General features: G+C 36.6%; 1 protein-coding gene across 6 annotated transcripts in view; it reads left to right on the forward strand.

Annotated features, from left to right (window-relative positions):
* Positions 1 to 805: 805 nt before the first annotated feature.
* Positions 806 to 15,375, forward strand: part of WDR17 (WD repeat domain 17) — a gene marked incomplete at both ends in the record, with an annotated part of 79,030 nt that continues 64,460 nt past the window's right edge. For 5 of the 6 annotated variants that reach the window (XM_080928898.1, XM_080928900.1, XM_080928899.1 and 2 more), the window contains 3 exons: positions 806 to 871; positions 12,376 to 12,504; positions 15,170 to 15,353. In XM_080928898.1, the coding sequence (XP_080785024.1) occupies positions 806 to 871; positions 12,376 to 12,504; positions 15,170 to 15,353 (379 nt within the window). Of the gene's footprint in view, positions 872 to 12,375; positions 12,505 to 15,169; positions 15,354 to 15,375 lie in introns of those variants that run through there. The other variant, XM_080928903.1, reaches the window with a different exon arrangement.

Consider the following 15,375-nt stretch of genomic DNA (forward strand, 5'->3'; position numbering starts at 1 on the left):
TATCCTTTTTATGTGGAAAAGGTACTCAAATAGAAACACAATGCAACACACACACACACACACACACACACACACACACACACACACACACACACTCTACAAATATGTATGTATGTGTATAATATTTATAATTATAAAGTATTATAGCTACTAATTGTTTTCCAGAAGCAAACAAAACTAAACAGATATTAACTTATGATTTTTGACACTCTCTAAAGCATAACACTGTGTTACGTGCTGCACAATCTTTCAGTTCTCGATGCCGCCACCTGATTGGTAGTTCACTAACTGCAAAGCAATCTATCGCTCAAGTACTGCAATAAAAACAGACAGAAATGTAAGACGGCTGAATTCTGCTCCCTGTTTGTTATTTTTGTGGAATTTAAAAACCTTGTTAGCCTTTACAAATCACTGGTTTGTTTATTAAAACAATCGGATCTAAAGTGTTTCTAGAATGTGAGATTAAGGCCTAATATTTGGTTGTCTTTTCTGGAACTGCACAGCATCAATCGGTTTTCATCTTCTAATATAGGATTGTGCTTTCTAAGTCATCTCTCTCTCTCTCTCTCTCTCTCTCTCTCTCTCTCTCTCTCTCTCTCTCTCTCTCTCTTTCTCTCTCTCTCTCTCTCTCAACAGCTATTTGTAAATTATTAAAGCTTTCCGGTTGAAATATTTGTTAAATATTCGCTTCTTGTACTGAACATGATCTCACGGGGTGGTCCTGCTGAAACTTGTCTGCTTGAAACACATTGTTGTTACTTTAGGCGCTGACTATTCTCCAGCTGACTTGATTAAAGTGCAGTCTATGGCTTGGATGACTTGCGTTTCCCATTGGTTTGAGCAAGATGATTGGTATGAAGGACTACAAAGAGTAAGACACTTTTACCTTCCGATTATAATTCTCTGTCAGGTTTGCTCTCTTTGCCTGCTTTGCTTCTCTTAAAGCTCTGTCCCGCCCCCTTACATCGCAGACATTTCTGTACTACAAAATTCTGAGGATATGATAGCAATTTTAAAGGTAAGAATGTAGTTTATAAGGAGAGCTATGATTATATATTGACCAAGAGCTCCCCTCCCATTCCAATTTTCTTTTTCAGTTGCGAGTGAAACCTGAAGCCTCCTGCATGCTAGATCAGTGCTCCACCCTTCGTCTGTATGGTCAGCCCTCTTTCCTTTATGTATTTTGAAACAGGATCTCATTAAACTGCCCAAGCTGGTCTTGAACCTGTGGCACTCCTGCCACAGTATTCTGAGTAGCTGAGATTACAGGCCTGAGACATCCTACCTGTCTAGATAAACTCACAGTAATATTTTAAGACTGTCTTTGATTGAACTATTAAATGCTAATTTCTATGTGACTCATGTATAAAAATAGCAGTGATTACAAACCTTTTCCCAAAGAATAAATCACCAACCAAAGAGTACACCTGGAGGGACCCATGGCTCCAGCTAGATATGCAGCAGAGGATGGCCTTATCTGGCATCACTGGGAGGGGAGGCCCTTGGTCCTATGGAGGCTTGATGACCCAGGATAGGGTTCTGAGGCAGAAGGGGGGGGTGGCAAAGCAACCTCATAGAGGCAGTGGGGAGGGATTAAAGGGTTTCTGGAGGAGAAACTTGGAAAGGGGATAATATTTAAAATGTCAATAAAATAACCAATAAAAAATTACATACTGATTGTCTCAAGATTAAAAATGAGATTTATATTAAAAAAACAAACCTTTTCTCACGAATAAAAATGTTTAATTAAATAGAAGGCAGTTGTATGTTAATACTTAGCATTATGATACTATTATTAGAGGAAAAACAGAGATCCTGAGCACAATATGATATCTGATAAATTTTATGAAAATTAAAATGCTTGTAATTATGTTTCAAAGGGAGTCAAACTGTTACCACGGCAACTTGGCCCATTATTTTAAAAAAATCTTATTTTAAAATGTATCATGTCAAAATGGATTTAGAGTAGAAAAATTAGTTTTAATTTTACTTTTCAATGGAGAATTTATTGCTATTTATTAGACAACTGTGAATTTTCTTCGCATTAACTTGTGAACAGAAGAGCCAGAATCTCATTATGAGGTTTAAGCGTAGTTCTTCTCATTGCTGTTCAAGGACACAGACTACTGAAGATATGCAGTAATTTTTCTCTTTTCTCCACTTCTTGGCTTTCTGTTCTAATCACACCAATCACAAATTAGTTTCTTATTATTTTACTTCTTTTTAAAATAAATTCTCAGCAGTACACAGCCTCTGGGGATTTTCTTTCCATGTAGTCTTTTTTGTTTTTCTTTGCTGTTGAACAACATGATAAACCTCTCTGGATGCAGTAGCCATCTGCCTCTGAGGAAAATCACTCATAAAGAAAACAAGAAAGCATTCTCCAGAAAAGAAAAGTGGCTGTGACGTAGTAAAGAGTGGAGTTCGGAACTTCAATAATGGCATAATACAGTAAAAAAACAATGGGAAAATTTAAGCCCAGGACTTTTAGTAGCAAGACTTGAAACTCCACTCACTGCACAAACACCGCACTAGAAAGCTATTGACCCCGTTTATGTGTGACCACACCTTAAATACAGTAACACACTCATTTTCATGTTTCAGAAAAGATTCTCTTTGAAGTGCAGCCCAGAAGGTGATTGTATCATTTGGAGTCAAGAAAGAATTGATTTTAATAAAAATGCTTTTTACTAAATGGGTGTTATTTAAAGTACCTTTGGAGCATCACATAGTGATTTTGAAGGTTCAAATTCTCTTCCTTTCAGTCATTAATATTACCATTGGCCTTTGTAACTTAGCCAAGACATTAAAAGAAGTATTTTTTTGTCACAAAATTAGTTTATCCCTTACATTGGCCCTATGATCTTTGGGAGTATGGGCTCCTTCTTCCTCAAGTCTCATTCATTTGTGTACAAACAGAAATGAGATGAAACTCAGAGTCAGTGAGGAAAACCAGCACATGAATATAGGCTTTTACCACTTCTAAGCATCCAGCTTATTTTCCAGGTTTCATATATTTATGTATATCATATACAACCACCATTATAAATGTTAATAAGAAAATAATCAAATGTTTGATTTAAAAATTTCAAACTTGAGTTTGAAAATTGACATAAAATTATTATATTAATATTGAGAGCAATAAGTTAACACTTGTACTATATATGACATAAATATATAAATACAAATATACAAACTTTACTATTATAATTGATTTTTGGCATTATTGTATTTCCATATAATTTTTATTAATTAATTAATTTATTTATTTTATGATTAAAATATATTTATAAGGGTCACTTGTATATGCATATCCCTTAGATTTATATTATGTGTTTGTTTTTAAAAATAGTACCCTGCTGGGGGTTTTTTGTTGGATATATTTTATTTACATTTCAACTATTATTCCATTTCCTGGTTTCCCCTCCAGAAGCCCCTATCCTATTCCCCCTCCCACTGCTTCTATGAGGGTGCCTCACTCACCCTACCTATCACCACCCTGGCGTTCCCCTACACTGGAGCATTGGGCCTTGACAGAATCAAGGGCTTTTCTTTCCATTGATGCCCAACAAAGCCATCCTCTGCTATAGATGCAGCTAGAGCCATGCGTTTGTCCATCTGTACTCTTTGGATAGTGATTTAGTCCCTGGGAGCTCTGGTTGGTTGATATTGTTGTTCTTATGGGGTTGAAAACACTTTCAGCTCCTTCAATTCTTTCCCCAACTCCTCAATGGGGGAACCTCATTCTCAGTTCAATAGTTATCTGTGAGCCTCTGCCTCTGTATTTGTCATGATCAGGCAGATCCTCTCAGGGGACAGATATATCAGGATCCTATCAGCATGAACTTGTTGGCATCAGCAATATTGTCTGGGTATGGTGGCTGTATATGGGCTGAATCTCCAGGTGGGGGCGGTCTCTGGATGGCCTGTTCCTTCTTGAGCCTCATGTGGTCTGTGAATTGTATCTTGGGTATTCCAAGCTTTGGGGCTAATACCCACTTATCAGTGAGTGTATACCATGGGTGTTTGTTTGTGATTGGGTTACCTCACTTAGGATGATAGTTTCTAGCTCCATCCATTTGCCTAAGAGTTTCATGAAGTCATTGTTCTTAATACTGAGTAGTACTTTATTGTGTAAATGTACCATATTTTCTGTATTCATTCCTCTGTTGAAGAACATCTGGGTTCTTTCCAGGTTCTGTCTATTGTAAATAAGGCTGCTGTAAACATAGCGGAGCCTGTGTCCTTGTTATGTGTTGGAGAGGAGAGTCTTTTGAGTATATGGTCATGAGTGGTATATCTGGGTCCTCAGTTAGTACTATATCCAATTTATTGAGGAAACGCCAAACTGATTTTCAGAGGAGTTGTACCAGCCTGCCATCCCACCAACAATGGAGGAGTGTTCCTCTTTCTCCACATCCTCACCAGCATCTGCTGTTACCTGAGTGTTTGATCTTAGCCATTCTGTCAGGTGTGAGGTGGAATCTTGGGGTTGTTTTGATTTGCATTTCCCTGATGACTTAGTATGTTGAGCATTTCTTTAGGTGCTCCTTAGTCATTCTGTATTCCTCAGTTGAGAATTCTTTGCTTAGCTCTGTCCTCCATTTTTTAAATAGGGATATTTGATTCTCTGGTGTCTAACTTTTTGAGTTCTTTGTATATATTGGATAATAGCCCTTTATCGGATGTAGGATTGGCAAAGGTCATTTTCCATTCTGTTGGTTGCCATTTTGTCCTAATGGCAGTGTCCTTTGCCTTACAGAAGCATAATTTATATTTACATTTTAACTAAACTAATTTTATAATAACCCTATACATTCAAAAGTAAACATAATGACCTAAAATCTAATATGTAAAATACTTATACGTCTTATTTTCTGTTACATTTTATCCACTGACTATCAAAGAGTACATTTTCCAGAATCTCTGTGTGTATTGGTGTGCCCGTGTGCGTGTTTTGTACATGTGGTTGAGAGCTAGCTTAGAACACAAGTTAACAAAATGAAAATAATGTCCCTATTGTCAGCCACTAGCAGTCAGTCGCATGTAGCTCTAACCATACAGAGGCTCCCTTCCTGACCCCACCACAAGTCTGCATTACTCATTGACTCTGAGGCTTAGCATCCCACAGTGAAGTGCAGGTGTTCTTTCTGTACCAAAAGGGTTGCTTTGCTCAAGTAACCCATGCTTAAAATGCACAAGGAGTAGGAGGAGGGAAGGAAAATGGGTATTTCCTCTTCCATCTGAAAATGCTACTTGTCACAGTGAGAAGCTTGTCTTACAGGGGGATGTTTTACAGTTTATGCTTAAATCATAAAAATAGTTGTTAAAATGTTTCTTAGGTTGGATTTTTTTATTTTTAAGGATGTAGAATCATTATTCATATTGATAACAAAAATTATAGCTTCTGGGGTTTTATATTGTCTTCTAAATAACAGATTTGCTCGAATAAAATCTATGTAAGTCTTAGATTTATTTTATGATCCTGTTGATAAAAGTCTTAATGTTCCAAATATTAGGATTTATTTGCATATCCACTCTGGACTTTTTTAATGCAATGATATTGATCTATTTATTGATACATGCTATTTTAAAAGTCATTCAAAATTATGAACTTTAAAAAATAAATGTTGTTATTTTTATTTATTATTTTAATAGCTAGCTTATAAAGATTATTCTGTCCCAAATTTTAAAGGTAGTTAAGATTGGGAGTGGGTTGCACACTTATCATCCCTGTGATCTTCAGATAGATGCAGGAGAATTGCTGTAATATGAGACCAGCCAGTAGTACACAGTGAATTTATAGGGCCTACTGGGCAATATAACAAGACCCAGTCTCAGAAAACCAAAATAAAGGTAAACAAAAATAGCAGATAAAGGAATGTAATCTACTGCTCCTTGGATTTTCAAAACATAATTAAGATGGAAGGCATACTGAATTTTATATATCAAGAAGGAAATTCTAATATAATTTTTGAAGAAAGTAAGGATATAGCAACAAATGGTTCCTTCCATACACGAGTGGTAAATGAACTATGCTACACTCAAATAAAGGAATATTTTTTGTCCTAAACACCTCTAAAGGTAACGAGTTATCAAAAGAATTAGGAATCTGTTCCTCTATTAGCCAGTTGCACTAACATAATTCGTTATGGTATAAATGTTTTGGAAAACTGAACTTTTGGAAAACTAAAGGCTGGCTACTTCCGTGAAGAATGACTGTGTGTAAAATGTAAATTAATTCCAGTAAGGTCAAACACTTAGCACAAAAACAGTTGCCTGTCTGTGACTTCAAATTTCAGGGTAAAGAGCCATGCATATCTTCCAGAATCTGATTTAATGAGGCAGAGTGTCCCTTTAATGTCATGGACGGGTTCTGAGCAGTAACTGCTGCTTCAGAGGGATAGACGGGGAGGACACCAGCATGCTGCACCTGTCCCTGTCCTGTGAGTTTGGAAACCTGTGCCTTCCTACCTGCAGCTAGTTGAAGAACAATTCACTTTAGTCATAGGATTCCTATAGTTTTCTTTTAACAGTTTTTGAAGCCATTTTTTAAAGTCTCAAAATTTTATTTTATTTTATTTTTTAATTGAACAACTATTTTAAAAAACAAAGATAGATAAATGTACAGATTTTAAGCATTTTTGCATAAAAGTATATGAATACATTTTTGTCAGTACTTGATTTTTTTAAAGGTTTGATAGTATGCATTAAAATCTTACTAGTTACAATGAGCATAAAGTACATGTAAAACAAGAGGTAACCTGGAAATAGTCAAAGTTTTCTTGGTGTGTAAAGATTAAGCATAAAGATTTTTTTTTTTTTGGCCTTTGTTTTTCTTGAACTTCATATAGTCTGTGATTTGTTTCTGGGGTGTTCAGAGCTTTCTGGGGTTAGTATCCAATTATCAGTGACTGCATATTATGTCTGTTCTTTTGTGACTGGGTTACCTCACTCAGCATGATATTCTCTAGATGCATCCATTTTCTTAAGAATTTCATAAAGTCATTTTTTCTGATAGCTGAGTAGTACTCCATTGTGTAAATATACCACAGTTTTTGTATCCATTCATCTACTGAAGGACATCTGGGTTCTTTCCAGCTTCTGGCTATTATAAATAGGGCTGCTATGAACATTGTGGTGCATGTGTCTTTGTTGTATGTTGGAGCTTCTCTGGGGTATATGCCCAGAAGTGGAATAACTGGGTCGTTAGGTAGTACTATGTCAAATTTTCTGAGGAATGGCCAGACTGATTTCCAGAGTGGTTGTTCCAGTTTACAACCCCACCAACAGTGGAGAAGTGTTCCTATTTTTAAGGCAGTCACATATGTAAAAAAATTAGAAAGTTGATATATATGTGTGTGTGTGTGTGTGTGTGTGTGTGTGTGTGTGTGTGTGTACAGGTGATGGCTTAAACAACTCTGAAACACATAATTTACATCCAAAGCTGATCTTTGTTATATAAGCAAACAAAACAATAAATGAAAACATTAACAAAATTGAAAGCACTGGGCAAGAAAGAACCTAATTTTCATAACTATGAGATCATCTAATTCAAATGTCAAGGTTTTAACCAAAAGTACCAAGTCTCAACAAAGAGGGGTTATAAGCATATAATCCCAACTACTTGGGAGACTGGGGCAGATGATTTACATGTTCCAGTTAAAGGCCACCCTGGGCAACTTAGTGAGACATTGTCTAAATCAAAACAGAGGAGAAGGGCTGGGGCAGATGTACCTTACTGGTAGAGTACTTGCCTAGTATGCATGGGATCTTGAATTCAACTCCCCCAAATTGCAATACATACCTACATACATGCAAACATACACACACATATGCATACATACTATAGAACACACAAACACAAAAAAGGACTTTATAATAACGATTTTCAAGGTCTCCAAAGAACTAAAGTAGACAAAGAGAAGATCAAGAAAGTGGCGTATGGAGACCATGGAACCATCAAACAATTGGGGAAGGTAGTGTTAGATCTAAATGTCTTATTACTGAAAGAAAACTTTACTATAACAATTTGAAAGACGTTTTGATAGATAAGCGAAAATATACCTGCTGATGTGAAAGCAGGATAATAGAACTTACTAATTCAGGACAAAAATGATACTATTAGAGAAGTAAATAGAACTAAGAGCCCTAAGAAATACTGTCCGCCGACTAACATGCTCTCATGTAGGAATGCAGAGAGGGAAGAAAGGGAATGCCAGGACATGCAAGTACAGATCCAGATGAAAGACATTACCATGAACCGCCAAGAATTTCAGCAAAACCCAAATGACCTGAATTCTCGTAGTTTCAATTAAGTAAGTATAATAAAAATTTAAGGGCAGAGACAAAGCACAAAATCTTGAAACGCAAAGATAGAAGCATATCGTCATATATCCAAATCCTCGCTAAGGTAACTATCGAGATTCCTATTAGACATACTGGAGACTAGAAGGCAGCGGGACAAGAAATTGTCACAAGATAAATGTTTGTTGAACAAACTTTCCAAATCTGGCCAAACTCTTTTGGCATTCATTACCCTCCAACTATCCTGAAACATGTTCGAGGAAATCCCACTGACTAAGAGAGAGGGACACTCAAACATTACCACGACACAACATGGTACACTGATAATATCAATAAAGTGGGCACATGGGTAACTATACAGCTAATGCAATAGAAAATGGTTCGTAATTTTACTACCCGGGATCTTCAGAATTGATGAACAGAAAATTTAAGCTCCTAGTCCACAAGAAATGTGACCATGACTGATAATTACTTAAGAGATTAAAATGTCTGAAAGAACGATGAGAAGGAATATTTTTATATGTCCAATTATGCACCATTTTTGTAAAATATATTTCATCTATACTTGTGAGAACCAGAGCCACAAGTAGATACTTGTGCTTTTTAAATAGAATATTGTCTAAGCAAAAGATAGAGACTGACAGAGTAGGTTAGAAATCTTTGCATGGGTTAAAAAATTTGAAAGTGGCTTGGTGTCCTCATTCTCTACTGGGGGCCCTGTGGAGCTAGTGGAGGTAGTTTCCCTAGCTTTCACATCCCCACTGCACTCTTGGGCATTTTGACTAAGCTCCCCTAAATTAAGTTCTGTAAGCTTCCCCAACCCCATGTCTCTAAGACTTTCTAGAGGTACCCTCCACCCCCACCCTTGGCAGCTGCATATTTCCATTTATTCTTCTAGCTTTCTGGGCTTCTCTCCTGTCTCTGCCCATCCCCCACCCCATGCCTGATTCTGTCCCCATTTTCCCCTTCCCCTCCTCTCTCCCAGCTAGATGCCTCCCACCATCTGTCTGCCTCCCATGTTTACAACAGGGGACTGCCTTGTCTGCCTCTGTGGGAGAAGATGCACCTAATCCTGTGGAGACTTGATGCCCCAGGGAGGTGGGATGCCCAGGGTGGGGGCCACCCCCTTAGAAGTGAAGGGGAGTGGGCTGGAGGTAAGTACTCTGTGGGACCCAGAAGGGAGACAATTTCTGGGATGTAAATAAATAAAATAATTAATAATTAAAAAATTTAAAATTTGAAAAAAGTGCTTGTATGCTGTCAACAGCTGATCCACTTTAACTCTAAAGACACCAACTTCATGAATGGGAAACAAAAGTGAAAGGGATTTTCATTCACATAGTAACTAGAAGACCATGACTGTGTTAATAGCAGTCAATACTGTCAGTGATCCCAAAGTGCTTAGAACAGAAAAAGAAGAACATTGTGAATAAGAATTCGATGCATGGTAAACATTACACCCTCCCCAGGAGATCATGATAACATATGAAGCAAATTCCGAATGGAAGAAACACACAGTGCATTCACCAAAAATAGTTGCAGAACCAAATAGTCTCTCAGTATTAAAGAATCATAATGTGTCAACTAAAACGAAGTCAGAGAAAGGGAGCACTATGGATATCAATCTAATTAGGTCCATAGACATGATTGTAGAATATTTCATTCAGAGACTTTGTATATATTCTTTTATGAAGAAATTTCCGAGGACTGGAATATTAGACAATGTAGACAATACACATTCTCTAATCATGCCGAGAGGTTTGAGTTTGTAACAGAAAAGAAACTTTGAAATTGTCCAGTCTGTGTAGATTAGGCAAACACCCTCTTATAAAACCAATACATGAAAATCAGAAATATCCAAATAACATAAGATAGACTTAAATATAAAGATAAGGACACAACATACAGAAACATGGGATGCTATGCATCAAACAATTAGAACTGGACATTAACCATCAAGAGAAATCTTAAACCACAATCAAATTTTATATCTTCATGTAATGAGAAAGTGAATCAACTTTGTCCAAATTACAAGATAAACAGCAAAGGAATGAGGAATGTTATATGAATCAGAGACTCGGGTGGTATTAGAGATACCTCAATGAGTCTAAAAAGTATTCCTTGAAAAGGGGATCACAGTTGATCAATGCAACAAGATGGAGTAAGAACACAAAAGCAGAGACAAGTTATTAACTTCATAAGTAAGTATCAAGATGTTATTATAGAAATTAAAATTATTATGAACAATACTAAAGATAGGTGTACCCAAACAAATTGAATTAACTAGATAAACTGAAATTTTCCTAGAAATAGAAAACCAACCAGCATCACACCCTGAAGAAATACAACTATAAACAGCCCCATAGTTAGTAAGTGGGTTGGATCAATAATCTACATCCTTCCAACGAACAGGTGTAATGACTTACTGTAACAATCACTCTACCCCAGAAGCTGAGGCATGGAAATTGCTGCAAGTTCAAATCAGGGCAACATTTTCATTTATCATAGCTTCAAAACTGTAAAATATCTAATACATAGCTTAACCACAGATGGAAAATACTTTTTCTAGTAATATTACAAAACAATACTAAAATAAATCAAAGACATAAATAGAAATGCATCTCATGTGATTAGGATGACAGTGTAGATTTTAAATTCAATGTATTCCCTACCAAAATATAAATGATGGTTTTTGCAGAAATTAAAAAACATCCTGACATTCATGTAAAATTACAGGGTACTCTTAGAAAAATTTCAAGTCATAGGATAAAATCATAGAATAAAATCACAATGATGAACAAGGTACTGCCTTGTAATTACAGAAGAAACACAGTCATCCAAAGAAAAAGGTGAACATATAGGAGTTCATTTAAAACATAAGTTTTGTGCATCGGAGGAAATTATCAACCTGTCAAAATGTAGCTGCATGAAACAGCCACCCAAGGTTCACGCCGGATTCTAGTTCATAATCATACCTGGAGTAGAGCTGGTCTTCATTTCACGTTCCTGATTTCTGTCCTGGGTACCATTTGCTGTACTGCAGTTCTCCACTGCAGAGGGTTGTTGTCATGGTTACTGTTAATTGTCCACTTGACAGACTCCAAAGTCAACTGGCAGTTGGGCCTTGGGACATGCCTGTAGGAGATTTTCTTGATTAATTGATGAGGGAAGGTCCATCTTAATTAGGGGTGTGACCTGGGTTACCTAAGTGAAAGAATCAAGGTCAATAACAGCATGCTTATCTTCATGGCTCTCTGTCCATGATTATGGGTGTGATGTGACAGGTTCCCTCAAGCTCCTGCCTCTGTGGCTCCCCAGATACCATGAACTCCAAGCAGGAGCTGTAAGCTAAAATAACCTCTTCCTTACTTAAGTTGCGTTTCTTGGGTTACTTTATCATGGCAATGAAAAAGAAACAAATGATTTACTGAAACATTTATTCTCCTGTTCCATTACTAGGACATTCAAGCACAGTTTTTAATTTTCTTTTTCTCCCTCACAACAACCGTCAGTGTTGCTAGCCCTGCTTTTTTACCCATCTTATCTAACATTTATGCTTCAAATGCGCACACGCTCCCCAGGATAAAGAGCAATGTAAAAACAGCAGGCTAGGTCACGGTTGTCCCAACATTCGCACACTGTATTTTAAATTTGACTTTGCTACCTTGATCGACTTATGAATATTTGAAAATCGGCATTTCTGGATGTTGCTGTTTTTATGGGATGCTCTGCCTACCTGGGCATCATGCGTGACCTTCTTCAGTGGGTCTAAGAGAAACATGTTGATACACGATTACTTCCCCTCTACTCCCTATCAGCCCTGAAAGGTTTCTGCATAGGCCCATGTCTTTTGCCATTCATCATTTTATGGTCTCGTTTTCTATCTCCAAGTGCCTGCTTTGATGTCAATTAGATATTTTAAACTATTTTCATCTGTAAATATTAAGTTGAGATTAATATTACTACAAATATATGTTCAATGCATAAAGGCATTTATCAGGGAAGATAAAATTAAAACTTTTATCAAATGATGAAAATGATTGACATTTCTTCACATTTTCTTTTAAGCCAAACATGTCCCAGGTCAGGCAAGTGGGACTGCTGGCCGCTGGATGTCAGCCATGGAACAAAGATGTGTGTGCTGCCAACGGAGACCGGTTTGCATACTGTGCAACTCTGGCCATCTATATATACCAGGTCTAATAGCACAGATTGTCTCAATATATGATTATAATGCATATGGTTATTTTTAACTAATGTTTGCCTTAAGTTATTCAATTGATATATGTATTTTCTCTTTGAATATGTATATTAGCTGTGTGTATTAGAAACAATGACATTAATCTTAATTAAATTGGTATTTTTAAATTTTATCTAAACTTCATTTAAAATTATGGTATTTGAATTAAAATATTTAAAATTATTATCAGGGGGTGAAGAAATGTGACTGTGGCTAAGAATACTTACTGCTGTTCCAGGAACCTGAGTTTGTTTTCCAGATTCCCACCACGAAACTAACAGTGGGCTATGACTCCAGCTACAGGGAAGCTGATAAATTTCTCTGGCCTCCTTGAGCCCTGTATTCATATGCCCCCACACAGACACACATACATGTACATACATGTACAGAATTTAAGTTCCTTTTTAAAAAATAAGTTTGTTCAAAGGCTGTTTATTAAATGGCTCCTCACACCAGTGTGCACTGGTCTTATGGCTAAAGCGAAATAATCAGTCATATACTAGATAAAGCAATAGTTTATTATCACATTTTTAGTGTTCTTAAGTGACTTTTTTTCTACCTGGCATTAGAATTTAATACAGTTGTTCAATGAGAGTGAAAAATATGTTAAGCTCAGTTATTAAAAAAGCAACTTATGATCCTACAAGTGCAATCTCATAATACTGTTTATGTTAGGAAATGTTAAATAAGTTAGCATTCTACACCGTTCTAGTAAAGTTAGTGACGATCACTGCTATAGGACATTATTTCCTCTAAGTGCTTGGATGGATGGATATTTATGCTGAATCTCTAACACATTCAGCACGTTTGTTGTTAGATGCATTGGATATATTTGCAGTCTGTACTACAGATAGCTTATATTGCAAGGGGGTTTTCTACTTAAAACTTATTAACCACACAAAATACACAATATGTAAACAGGACAACTTAGAAAGATTATCACCTGCAGCGCTGACCAGAGGTAAGTGTTCATGTCATCAGTGTTTGCCAAATAAAGCTGTATTTGTAGAAAGAGACAAAATTACAAAGAAGAAGTAACAAGAAACAGCGATGTTACTCAAATTTTGATATGCCAAGATTATTAGTAAAGCAGAAAAGCAAAGATATTGGAATGCTGAGCAATAACTATTTCAGAGAGCTAGAGAGAGAGAAAGACAGAGAGAGAGAGACAGAGAGAGAGAGAGACAGAGAGAGAGAGACAGAGAGACAGAGACAGAGAGACAGAAACAGAGACTAGAGGCCAAGAGAGATGCTGACTACAATGGCAGACTTATATAGAAAAGAGAAGCCAAGGAAAGGGCGGGGAGGGTCCTGGGATGGCCAGGTTTAGGGGAGGTGGCAGGCCAGGACTCTGTAACAAGTACTTACTGAGAGAGCTCTAATAGGTACCACCGAGTTACCCATTTGTCCTGAGTTCCTCTGGGACCTGACAGATGCATTCAGAGAGAGGGGCAGGCATTACATCCCTTGTGTTGACCCCACCAGGTCCCAGTGATTATCCTAATCCAGCGCTCACTTGGATGGCTGTGGCTAAAATAAATAAATAACACACACACACACACACACACACATACACAGACACACATACAGATGGACACACACACACATACAGATGGAAACACAGACACACATACATATAGACACACACATGCACATACAGACGAACACACATACACATGGACACACACACTGACACATACAGACAGACACATACATATGGATAGACACACACAGGTAGGAAGAAAGAGAGACTACTGGCAGACTAGAACTACATGCATTATATTCACATATAAGGTAGTAAAATCAATTTTAAAAAATATACAATATTTTGAAGATTGTTTTTGAACATCATTGAAAATATAAAAGTTGTTATAAACAGTTAATTGATTTTTTATATAAACTGATTTAAAATTAAACTCCAAAACCAATTCATGTTTTTCTGTAAAAATAGGTTTGTTTATTTAAACAAATTAAATTTTTGTCTAAATATTTGTAAAAAACTGATTTTTTTTTGTTTTTTAGGGATTTGTTTATTTTCAAGGCATCATTTTCCCCTGTAACCCGGGCTGTACTGGAACTCACTCTGCAGCCAAGACTGGCCTCAAACTCAGAGATCTGCCTGCCTTTGCTTCCTGAGTTCAAAAAGGGTTTCATATTTCATAAAATACATTGGTAAAAATACAGTGAAATGGCCTGGAGAGATGGGTCGGAGGTTAAAAGCACTTACTGCTCTTCCAGAGGTCCTGAGTTCAAATCTCAGCAGCTCACAACCATCTGTAATAAGATCTGATGCCATCTTCTGGTGTGTCTGAAGACAGCTACAGTTTACTTATATGTGATAAATAAATCTTTTACAAAATACAATGAAATATAAAATATGCAGGTTTAAAATGTAAAAATTTTATTATAATAATATGAAACCTTTGTTTCCTCTGTTTGTTTTCAAATAGTTTTGCTCAGCTTACTGAATTTGGTTGAATGAAAACCAAGGCATGAAATGAATTCATATTTATTACTCTGTAAACCAGTATTTCTGTGCATAGCTTCTGTTTTATATGATTATTAATAGAGAACAGATTATTTAGAAAGAAGAACTCAGCTCTTTGACATGCTTTGTTTTAGTTGGATCGCCGTTATAATGAGTTCAAACTTCATGCAATTATGTCAGAACACAAAAAAACAATCACAGCAATTTCGTGGTGTCCACATAACCCTGACCTGTTTGCAAGCAGCAGTACCGATAACTTAGTGATTATTTGGAATGTGGCAGAGCAAAAAGTCATCGCTAAACTTGACAACATCAAAGGTATGGTTGCCATTAAATTTAT

The sequence above is a fragment of the Micromys minutus genome (assembly GCF_963924665.1).
Source record: "Micromys minutus genome assembly, chromosome: 14".
Classification (NCBI taxonomy): Eukaryota; Metazoa; Chordata; class Mammalia; order Rodentia; family Muridae; genus Micromys; species Micromys minutus.